This window comes from Leptopilina heterotoma, unplaced genomic scaffold (assembly GCF_015476425.1).
Source record: "Leptopilina heterotoma isolate Lh14 unplaced genomic scaffold, ASM1547642v1 Lhet_81, whole genome shotgun sequence".
Classification (NCBI taxonomy): Eukaryota; Metazoa; Arthropoda; class Insecta; order Hymenoptera; family Figitidae; genus Leptopilina; species Leptopilina heterotoma.
In genome coordinates this window covers 1,327,591-1,339,636 of record NW_025111185.1, presented here as the reverse complement: position 1 = coordinate 1,339,636, position 12,046 = coordinate 1,327,591, and the positions used below count along the sequence as shown (strand labels likewise).

General features: G+C 26.8%; 1 protein-coding gene across 4 annotated transcripts in view; it reads left to right on the top strand.

Moving 5' to 3' along the window:
* The first annotated feature begins 3,573 nt into the window (after window positions 1-3,573).
* LOC122511187 overlaps window positions 3,574-12,046 on the top strand; it is a 33,476-nt gene continuing 25,003 nt past the window's right edge. For 2 of the 4 annotated variants that reach the window (XM_043626295.1, XM_043626292.1), the window contains exons 1-4: window positions 6,561-6,922; window positions 10,488-11,164; window positions 11,361-11,427; window positions 11,509-11,567. In XM_043626295.1, the coding sequence (XP_043482230.1) occupies window positions 10,515-11,164; window positions 11,361-11,427; window positions 11,509-11,567 (776 nt within the window). In that variant the 5' untranslated portion in view covers window positions 6,561-6,922; window positions 10,488-10,514. Of the gene's footprint in view, window positions 3,592-6,560; window positions 6,923-7,299; window positions 7,706-10,487; window positions 11,165-11,360; window positions 11,428-11,508; window positions 11,568-12,046 lie in introns of those variants that run through there. The other 2 variants (XM_043626294.1, XM_043626293.1) reach the window with 2 other exon arrangements.

Below are 12,046 nucleotides of genomic sequence, written 5' to 3'. Positions count from 1 at the left end.
AAATATTATAGTTAATTTCGTCAATGCGAGAAAAAATCTATGTTGCTCAATTGAAATCGAAATAGAAATTTTCTCGAGAATTGACAACAATTTTTCGTTGTAAATTTTCTTGAAGAACCATGACATTTAAGATTTTATAAATCGTTTGTAATCTTTCGTTGAATTGTCTCCAATAGATTTCATTGTGATCATTGTCATTTATCGACAAGTTATTTTAAAGACTAAATTCTCAAATTGAGACGGAAACTTTTAAGGAAGACTTAGAAAAAATGAATACGAATTATCAGTGATCGGAAAAATAAGTGTTAGGCTATTTCCAATCAAGACTGTGCAAACTTTGTTTCTGCAATCCTATTAATGAACGCGTTCTCTCAAATTCCTTTTTTTCTTTAAAAAAAAAGCAAAAAAATTTTACTGTTTATTCGTTCTACACAAACAAAAAGACAAGCATATTAAAAAAAATTCATCGCTTCACAAGGCTGCCAATTTTTTTCTTCTCTCTTTTTTTTGGCATTTGAAAGGAAATTAGAATGACGTGCGTAAAAAAAATTTTGATCTTCGAGACTGATGTATTAAGTAAGACCCGATAAAAATTTAATCACTGTCTCCCCAAAATAATTTCATTTTTTTTCCTAGTATTATACTTTAAACATTTAATTTAATTAAAAAATGAAAAATGAAGTAAAAAAAAATTAAATTGAAAAAATAAAAAAAAGTAAATGAACAATTAAAACTTTTAAAATGTAAGAAAATTAAAACATAAGTTAAAAAAAAAGTGTAATTAATGAAAATTAATTTAATAGTATTTTCAAACTATGGGAGTTTGAATAAGATTATTTAAGAGATAAACGCAGTGTTTTTTTTGGCGTTTGGTGCTTTGCTCGTCAACTCCCATAAAGACTGTTTGCGCGCTATTTTTCGGTGCGAAATTTATGATTAAGATCTCTTTTTAAAAAAACAATATTATATTGAAAAAGAAAATTGTTTTTTTTTAGAAGCAAATCCAGGCTCCTAAAAATGTATGTCTGTCATTCTCAACGTATGTTAAATTATAAATAAATAATATATACCTGATACGAGAATACAGCGCTACCATTGTCGAAGATTAATAATTAATAATTAATAATAACTAGTATTCAAAGTATCTTTGAAAAAAAAATAAGTCGGGACAAAAAAAAATCATCATGAAAAGTGAATTAACATTCCAGAAATGCATGAATAAAGCTGGTCAATTTTTTATATAGTAATAATCGCATTAGACTTTTTTTTCCTTTAAATTCATTTCTTCGAAAAATAATTCTTATTTAATGATGATTTTTAAATGATAATTTAAATGATGGAAAAAATGTTTAAATACAAAAAAAAAAATGTTTCCTTTTTTTGGAGAAACAAATTTTTTTTCAATTGAATGAAATGTGAACTTAAATTTTCTGTTTGTAGCAAACAAAATATTTTTTAGAATCTCAATTATTAATGGCTGTAATTAGATTTTTTTAAATAAAAAAAGAAGAAAAATACGTTTTTTGTAAATAACGCGATTTTAATTTTTTTAGTAAGAGAGAGAGATTGATATGACGTACAATTATTTTTCAAGCGAAGGTTTTCTTTTCTTTGGGGGGAAAATATTCGTTGTGCACGTCTATATTTTCGACAAAACTTGATTAGAATGTATATTGATAAACATAATTACTATATATTAGTAGAGGAAATAATTGTACGAAAAAAAACAGGAGAAACGAGAAAAAATGATTTTTTTGAAATCATTTTAAAGAATTTTACACTCGTTCGATATTTATAGAGAACCGAAGATAAATAATTATTTCAGAAAGAGAACTTCTTCTTGTGTCAAAAGAAATTTTCTAAAAAAAAAAATGCACCGATTTAATTTTTTTATGAATGGAAAAAGAAAAAAAAATGTGAATGTCAAAAAAAATCAATGAGGTTTCGAAAATAATTTATACTTTGATAAAGCTTATGATTTAATTACGTTTATGATTTAGGAATTTAAAATAACTTCGTGTTTACTTTATCTCTTCTTAAACTTTTCGACTAGTGCTTTTCTGTTTGGTCATCTTTTTCTCAACCTGTGAAGCGAAATTCGCAGCTAGCACTCATTAAAGGACAATTTTTGTATATTTGACGGAGCACTCGCAAAAGTTAAAAGAAAAAAAAAAATTAATATAATATTAGTGGAACGAAACTGTTAGTCTTAAAGACTTTTAGCGAAGCATCTTTTTAATGCAAAGTTGCATTTAAAAAAAAAAAATAAGTGTCAGTTTCGTATAAGACCTTAGTGATTGTAGAACGACGTTCAAAGGACAAACGGCTGTATAAAGAAAAAAAAATAAAAAAAAAACGCAAGTACCTACTCATTTTTGTCGGCTTAAGAATAATCTGGAACATTTATTTGTTCTATTTAAACTCGAGAGAATTGCTATAGTCATTAATTAGGCGACTATAGATAATTGCGCCTCTTTCGTTTTTTGCTAATCAGAGGCAATTCTTGTAATCCTACAAAAAAAAAAAAAAAACTTTTGTAAATAATTCGAAACCCTCAAAAATAAGAAAGAAACAAAAAAAATTTATTAGCTATGTAAGTACCGAAATCCAATGTTTTGTAAATAAAGTTATTAAACATGTGTCAGTGATCTTATAAATTAAGTTAAAAGTGAAAAAAGGCTGTCTATATTTATTATCTTTTTATTTTAAATCAGTTTTTAGTAATTTTTTTTTATAGATATTTAGGTGTTGTTTAAGATAAATAAAGTATGAATTATTTTGTGTGCATAAGGAATATTTAATTTTTTTCTATTCTGCCTATAATTATTTTTTGTATTTGTAACAAATTTCACATTTATTTCTATATTTTTTTATTAATATCAATTATTATTATTTTTTTTATTATTATTACTATTGTTGGTACAATTATTATTATTGTTACTATTATTATTATTATTTTTATTATTATATTATTATTACTACTAATATTACTATTACTATAATATTACTAATTAGTATTAGTATTACTACTAATATTATTATTATTATTATAACTACTAATATTACTATTACATTAGTAATTAGTATTACTATTATTATTATTATTATTAATTTAATCTTGAATAGTAAACTGATTCAATATTATATATAAAATATAAATTCAGTTGAATTAATTTAATTATTTTAATTAGAATTGTCCATCTAAATTTAAATAAATCAATAAACAGAATTTAAAACTTTTTTACAGATTTAAAAATTCGTGGGTAAAGTGTAATTGGTTGATGCCAAGCGCACTCGAAGCCAATCATATTGTTTGACGAGTGACCAATAGCAGCGCAGTGAAAAACGCGGGCAGGTTAGTGAGAAAGGTGAGAAATAATATTTTTGGAAGAATGCAGAACAGTGTTAATAGTTTAATAGAAAAAGTATCAATAATATAATTTAATTGTGATATTTATTTGTGCCATTAAATAATGTGACTTTCCTGGACTGTAGTAGTACCGGAAGAGCTATTTTGGCGGAATACTACTGGAGTAAATTGATGTTTCTTGATTCTTGAAAACGACTGTGAATTCTATTTATCTATAATAGGTAAGTTATTTTAATAATTTTAAGTATTTAAGAATTTATTTTTAGCACTCTCTTATACAAAATTATCAGAAAAATGGGAAAAATTGGAATATTATTAAACAAACATTTGGCTAGGCCTAGGCGGAAACAGTTGATGCTAACCTAACCTAACCTAACCTTCAATAAGTCTTTCGGAAGTGACGTAAAACGATGATTCCGTGTATATTATCTATACATTGTTTGATAGTGTTAGTTTAGTTGCTGCTGTTGGTCGCGTCAACAAAAAAAGGAGATAAAGAAGTGTAGCTTGTTCAATTTACTTTGCACACATAGCTACATTCAACTACAATAGCGGCGATATTATATGTATTCTTAACGATTAAAAAATTATATCCAGTCCTCTATAATCTCTAGAATAAAGACAGAAACTTTATGGTCAAAACTTTATTGAACAAAAGTTTAGCTCAATATTTTTGGTTCTTGCGGTAAAGCTGAAGTTTGGAAAAATAAGATATCGAATTACAATATATGCAAAATTTGTACGGTATTGTAATGTACAAAGCATTCGATCCGACAAATTTCTGGTTTTTTGCTGAAATGCAGTCTTGACTCAACGTGTCACTAGACACGCCATGTTGTATTAAATTCTAACGCCCTTGTATATTTCTTACATTTCCTAGCTAGCAAAAAATGATTTTTAAGAAATCTTATTGTAAAAAATAATTTTTTTTGTTGAAAATTAAAAGAAGTATTCAAAAATTGTTTCTTCGTGATGAACAAGGTTTGTGATCCACAATTGCCTTTTACATTTTTGAACTTCTTAGTTCTGCAAATTCTGTTATTTTTCCAGTTTTTAAAATAATTTTCTGCAGTATTTTCAAAAGAAAAATAATTCCACGAATTTTCTTCGATATTTCCTTTTCTTGAAAATTGGAGAAATGATTTAGAAATGTTTCTGTAAATTATTTCTTCAATAACTGTCAGAAATTATTTCACTAGGAAATAATCATTCAATGACAATGATTCTTCAATGACGTTGGGAATGTAATTTCTAATATGCAATTTCCATTGAGTAAAGTAAAATATAAAAGACTAGAAAATAAAAAACGACCTGAATAGCTCTTATGTAATAGCTGTATTTGTAGTTCAAAGTTGCCTTAGGAACAAAAAATTGAAGGTCATTGGTCGATCTGGTAAATTTATTCAAATTTCAAGAAAATATTTCAATATTATTAAAAATACTTTTGCAATTTTCTATGCGGAATTTCAAATTTTTTCAGATTATTCGTGTCAAATTCTCCTTGATTACACAGTGCGTGCGAATGCACCTGTGCAATATGGGACAATTTTATCAGACGTGACAGTGAATTAATTACTCATTTGTTATTTGGGTCATTAGGATTCCTAATGCAATGAGTAAATCTATAATACTAAATAAAATTTTTGACACGAATTAATTAATTTCTACTTTACTAAATTTTTCATTTCTAAAATATTTAATTTAATATTTACAAATTACAATAAGATCTACCAACAAAAAAAAATTTACAGGAGCGCATCAATTTTTTTTTTTTTTTGAAAAATACAATGAAGTTTACCCAAATTATTAACATATTCGAAGCATAAGCAAAATGTAGAGGTCGAAATCGATGCTATCATATTCCACATAATGTTGAAAGCGACGAGTTGAATATGTCACACATGCGGGATAAATTACATTTCTATCATAAATTTTCGTCAAATGAAAAAAAGTTTCTTTTCTCGAAAGTATTTCTTTTTGTGAATATATATAGAGAGAAGAAGTAGAGAAGTACAAAAGTTTAGATAAATACACGTTGTTCCGTATGAAAGTCTCTCACACTCCTCACACTGTAGTAAACACACGTTCCATAGTCCCTTTCAGTCTGCAATTTGCACTCCACACTGCAGTAGTCTGCCATAGTAAGAACCTGTCAATTAATATTTAACATGTGTGTCTATATGCCAGCTGAAATATATGTACAAAATCAATAAATTTTCCACTTTCCATTTCATTCTCAGAACATGAAAAAATTCTGCAAATCGTTTAATCGATTTGTCTTAAATATTGTCCAAGTTATATTGATTCTCTCGCACTGTAAATAAGATGTTGTTCTGTGTAGCCCCTTTAGAAACTGGCGTGTACGCCCCTGGGTGAATTATGCGTTTCCTCCTTGGTTTACCTCTAAAAAAAAAAAAGTGACTTTTTTAATGAGACTTTAATTAATTAAATAAATAACGAAAGATTGAATACTTTTTAAAAATAGTTCTTAATATTGGAGAAAATTCCTTTCTGTAAATACACAATAAGTAGAAAGTGAATTTTTAGAAAATTTATCAATCCACCAATCAGAATTGCTTGTCTTGTCCAATCACACACTCAACTTGTAGGATAACAGCTTTAATTATTAAAATCTCATCGCAAACGCCTATTAGAAACATTTGTTAATTTATTTATTCTTAAAATTTAATTTTTAGTTTCTAACGTTTATTTTAAAAAATTTGGTTGTGTAAATTGTTTCTAAAATATAGTATAATGATAATAAAAACTTATATTTATAAATCTTATAACTACAGTACACAATATTTCGAAAATATTTTTTACTTGATTTTTCGTTTTTGCTCAAGTAGAATTTTCATAAACGAGTAACTGACAAGAAACTAACCTTAACATAAGCCTATATTATTACTTATTTTTAATCTGTACTCTTAAAATTTCTATTAAAATTAATTATTACCTATACGCTAGGGAAAATTTTTGTTCTAAACTATAGATAGAAATTGAAAAAAGAGAATAAAAGATAAGAAATAAGAATTGTAAAAATTTGGAGACAATATAATTTTGTCCATGTCAAAAATTTTACTTGGTAGTAGTAAGGCAATATGGCGGTTGAGCAACTTCCTGCTGCGCGCTGGACGAGTCGGTTATGTTCACTTCCGGATGGAGGGTGACGACCGACTAGCGCAGTAACCACGCCGCAGTGAAATAGTACCAGTTGAAGAGCAGCATTCGTTTGTCTTCGAAATACATTAAATATCAAGACTTTTCTCATCTATTTAGAAGCCCTGTTATAGTTATTATTTTTATTTAAATACGTATTTATTGGAACACGTTTCAAATAGGGATTAGATAGTCGTTTGTAATAAATTTTCGAGTAGTGAAACAATGCGCCTTGTAGGCGTTCATTTACTCCGTTGCAGTTCGGACGCCATTGGAGTTATGAGAAAAGTTTTGCAAGTAAAATTGCACTTTTCTTTTTGAATAAATAATTTCGGGATTGTTTAAAAGTGGAGCTGTGATTAGGTTTTAAGTTATTCCTCGTACATGTTTGCGGTAGGTAAAGGTCTTCTAGTCTCTTAATGCAACTTTTGGTTTTGGGTATCCTTGCTCTTTGTTCGTGGTAATTTTTCTTTTGTTCACTTCTCTGCGTAAAGTTGAAAGATGACTATAAAAATTGTGAGCTTGTTATAAATGATAGAATATTGAATCATGTTATGTAAGAGTTAATAGACATAAAGAGACGACAAGATGGCGGGCAGTGGTCTATCGATTGAACTCCTGTTCCTATTGGCTGACATTCACTTTTCAATGCGCGCGCAGTTTCCGGTTGATGTCCGTGTTTTATTTTAGTTTTTTTCCATTTCATTGCATTTAACAAGCGGATTATTACTTTCTACCAGTGAAAAAAGTTGAAAATTATAAAATATAAAGAAATAGAGGAAAACTTACCTTGATTTAAAATTCAAAATTTTACGAGAATTATGTGAGTGACGACGGTTTGACACAATGACAAGAATGCCAAGATAACTTCTATTGAATAATTTTCGTGAATTTTTGGGCAATTTTCTTTTTTCTATTTATTCTTTTGAATAAACGTGTTGAGATGGTTTAGTACGTTTTAAAGTCAATACCAAACGAGGCATTTGTTTAATGAGTATCCTTGGTGATAATAAATGAATGTAGAAAGCGTCAGTTGAAGATCAAGGTACGGAAAATTGTTTTATCGCCATTTTGTGAACGCCAACTTATTGAGTATCATGATAAAAAAGTGCTGCTGATTATACTACTATTTTTCTTTGATCATCTACGTGTACAATTATTATTATTGTAATGCAGGTATTTTTATTTATTTTTTAAACTTTTGTTTGCATGATTTATTCAAAATTATTATATCGTAATTAGTGATTTATTCATTTTAACATAGTGAAATATGTGCAAGTGGAAAAGTTTTACGATGCTAAAATCTGTTTTATATTTACGGATATTAATCAAGATTCATCTGCGTCGTACGGAAATGTTATTTAAAATATTTTTATTTTTTTTATTTTTTAATTAAAAAACGATGTATATTGTGTTAGCTATTGCTAGTTTCTTAACCTATTATCAAATTTTGTATGTTTTTACGTTCTCTTTTTTAAAGTTTGAAATAAGTTCAGTGAATTTGGGATAAAAAATTTTACTTTCGGTTATACAACGTATGAATACAGTACTTTTATGAATAAATACATTTTTCTGAAATAAATTTTATTCTTTTTTCGTGGAATAATAATTGACGTTCGACAAATTTTTTAAAAATTGTCTCTTTTTTTGGGCATCGAGAAAATGGAAATTTCGATTCAAAAAAAGTAGGGATAGACGAATTTATATAGACGGAAAAGACATTCGATTTTGGATATAGATTAGCTAGCTTATAGACTCTTTTTTACGAAAATTAGTTACTTGTGAACCTTATAAACAAGTACATTGCACATTTATTACTATTTTTCAAAAATAATAATTATTCGCACATTTTTTTAACACTATTGCGAAATTTTTCTCCGTACTTTTTAAACTTTAAAATTATTTTTTAAATAAATAAAGTTATACCGACTAGATCTGGATTATGATGAATTCTGGAAATAGGAGAATTAAAATGACAAGTGGACAAAAAATTCTGGTTAGAAGAACTAGAATTCTGGTTTTTCCAGACTCAGAGAAAAATTTGTTTGAAATAACCAACTTTTTGGTTGAATCAACCAAATTCATTGCTATTGTTAACTAAATATTTGATTAGTTCAACTAAAAATTAGCTTCAAGTGGACAAATTTTCTCGAATGGAAAATTTATTAAACATAACCCAATGTTTGTTTAGATCAAATGAACATTTATTCAGGTTAAACAAACTTTATTTCAGTCCTTAAACTTTTTATTCAGCTTGAAAGTTTAGTCTGTACAATAAAATAGAGTTTTTGATTCAAACACATAATTTTTCACTTTAACCATAATTTTAGTCAATTTAACCAGAATTTTAGTTAATTCGACCATAATTTTAGTCAATTTAAGCAACATTCTAGTTGGCTCAACCAGAACGTAGTGTTAAACATAACCTATAACCAGAACTTTTTTCCAGTGTACTTTTGAATCTTTTGAATTATATTTTAAAGTTTCTATTAGAATATGTTACGAATAGTATAGTATAATACTAGTACTAATAGTAGTACATAAATAATAAAATTTAAGTAAAAATAATTTATTTTCCACTATATTTACGTCTCTGAAGTTAGCGTCGACGCTTAGCGTCAAAAACTATTATTTGGGGTTTTTAGCGATGAAAATATCACTAATTTAACTTCTTTCATTCAATTTGAGAATGAAAAAACTATTAGGACACTTTTTTGACTTAAAACCTTTAAAATAATTGTTTCATTCTTTTCTATTTAGTAAAAAAAAATTGTTGTCGACGTTAACTTCAGGGACCTTTATATTTCGATTTTAATAAACTACAAAAAAAATTTGACAGTTTGCAGTGAAAATAAATAAACGAGACTAGTTTTTGGGTACAAACTACTAATATTTAGTTCCTTATTAGATGCAATATATTCAGTAAAAAATGCTTTTGATGTCAAATAATCAAAAATAAAACTTTTATAAAGCGAAAACTACCGTAAACATAACCTAAAAATTTAGGAAGTTAGTTCCATGGATCGTGGAACGTCAGATTAGATGTTAAATTTTACGAAGTAAAACGGGATTTAAACTAAATTTAGATTCAAGTACTATTTAATAAATTTTGTTATGTAGATTTTTTACATATTTATAATTACAGTAATTGTTTATTGTAATTATTTACAGTAATAGTTTAAAATTATAGATTATGTAAAATATAAGATAATTGATTTTTTTTATTGAAATTCGGATATTTTTTTAAGTAAATGGTATTTTTTTGGTGGTATGAAGTAAATAGTACGCTATATGTCAGTCTGTGAGAATTAACCGCCATTTTGTGAAGCATAAACTGCCGTCGGCCATTTTGTCATGTCAAAATTATTTGACACTTTTAGCTTGTTTAATATTAAGCCTGAATTATTTATTGTAGTGTTTTAATACTAATACCTAATTTTTTTTAACATTATGATCTAATTATTTCCCGACTACATTTAAAAAAAGCAAGCTTTTAAATTTTTTTATTTAAATGAAATTGTTGTGCTTTAATTTTATTAACATTTTTCTTTTGTTGCTTTGTTTTTTTTATCATCGTCTCATTTCGATTTTTTTTTAATTGTGAAAGTGAAAAAAGTGAAGAATCGTCGTTTATTATTAACTCATCACAAAAAATTAAACCAAATCGTAAAAAATGAAGATCTACAGGTGCCTTCGTTAACTCTACTAAATTTTGTGTGAAATACGTGAAATATAAAGCATTATGTGAAATTATATTGTAAATACATTTAAAATAAAGTATCTAGTTTTCAACTTTAACGTTTTTCTCTTACGATGTATTTGAGTACATTTTAGATACATTTTTAACTACTCACTTGAATTTTGATCCAAAATCCAAAAGTTGCATTAACCTGTCAATTTTCAATCATCCTTTTTTTTTAATTTTTCAAACTTCTAAGTTTTGATATTTTTCTTTCAGAACTGCCAAATGTGAGGAAGATTCAACATGCTAAAAAGTGTCGTGTTGAGTAAATCTTCTGACAAGAAAGTCCATAAATTGAACAATGAAGAAACTCCATCAACATCATCGTCATCATCATCATCAAAAACAAAATCTAGTGATAAACATAAAAAAGTGACGAATAAAAATTCTAACAGCGATGTAGTTTCTAGATTCGATTCAATTCATTTGTCGGATATTAAATTGCCACCAGAACCGGCGCCTAACATGAAGCATCACAATAGGGAAAAGAAACACAGATATAAAAAGGAGAAACGTGATAAAAGTCGTTCTCATCATAAACACCACAGTGATAGAAAAAGTGAAAAATCGAAGCATAGTGAATCGAGGAAAAGTGTCGTGACTTCATCTGAAAATAAAGATATCAATAATGCTACTTCAGATGATTATCTGTTGACGATCGATACTGGAAAGAGTTTCATGAATGAGAATATTGATTTTTCTAAAACCAACATTAATTTTGATAAGCAACAATATTTGGATGACAATGACGAATATGACAAACGATTCTCAGATGTTAAGAGGTACATTCCATTTTTAGAGATGATGATCGACAGACATCGGCAAATGAATGATCATAAATCGTTGAAAAAAATGGAGAGTCTACATGAAGTCCTAACACAATCAAAGAAGAAGTAGGTTTCTTATTTTCCTAGTGACTAATTTTTCGAACTAATTTTAATTCTACAATTCATTCTAATATTTTATTTTCTATTATTTTTATTTATTTTCTGTTTTTTTATTTCTTTTCTATTATTTTCATTTCTTTTCTATTATTATTCTTTATTTTTATTTATTTTCTATATTTAACATACTTTATTCGTTTTACAGATTGAAAATGGAAACTTTACGAAGATGCGAGGATGTCTTGGAGAAATTGTATCATAAAGTAGGAGAGGTAAATATTTTACATTTTTATTATTTATTTGAACAATTTTTCTTCATACCAAATTTATAATGCAATTTTTCTACTTTTTAGTCTCTGAGAAAGGAAACTAGTGCCGAAGCTCTGATGGATTATAATTCCGTTTTTTCATCGTACGTATTGCATATTTGACTTTAAGTAGATTAATTATCGTCATTAATTGACTGTCTACTTTTTTATGATTCGAAAATATTTTTTAACGTGAAAAATAGAGAAAGTAAAGCGTACTTTATCTTCGGGAAGATAATAATGTTTTGAACGATGAGTGTGAGTGTCAAATTCTGAACGTTCAAATAAATGAAATGTTTTTCATTAAAGAATTGAAGAGCAAGTTTTCAAAATTTGATAAATCCATATTTTCTTATTTCTAGAAATTGAAACAAATGACTTTTCTCACATAGCCACTGCAGTTAATTTTAAAATACAAAATTTGTAATCATTTATTTCTGTAACAATGTTTTTATATTTAAGACGTTCTGCTTTTAATTAAACTTTACCATAATCAGGTGATATAAAAGTTTTGGTAATTTTTTCTGATAAAAAACAAAAATTGTCATCTTGGTTATGTAAAAATTTTTAAATTGAAAATTTG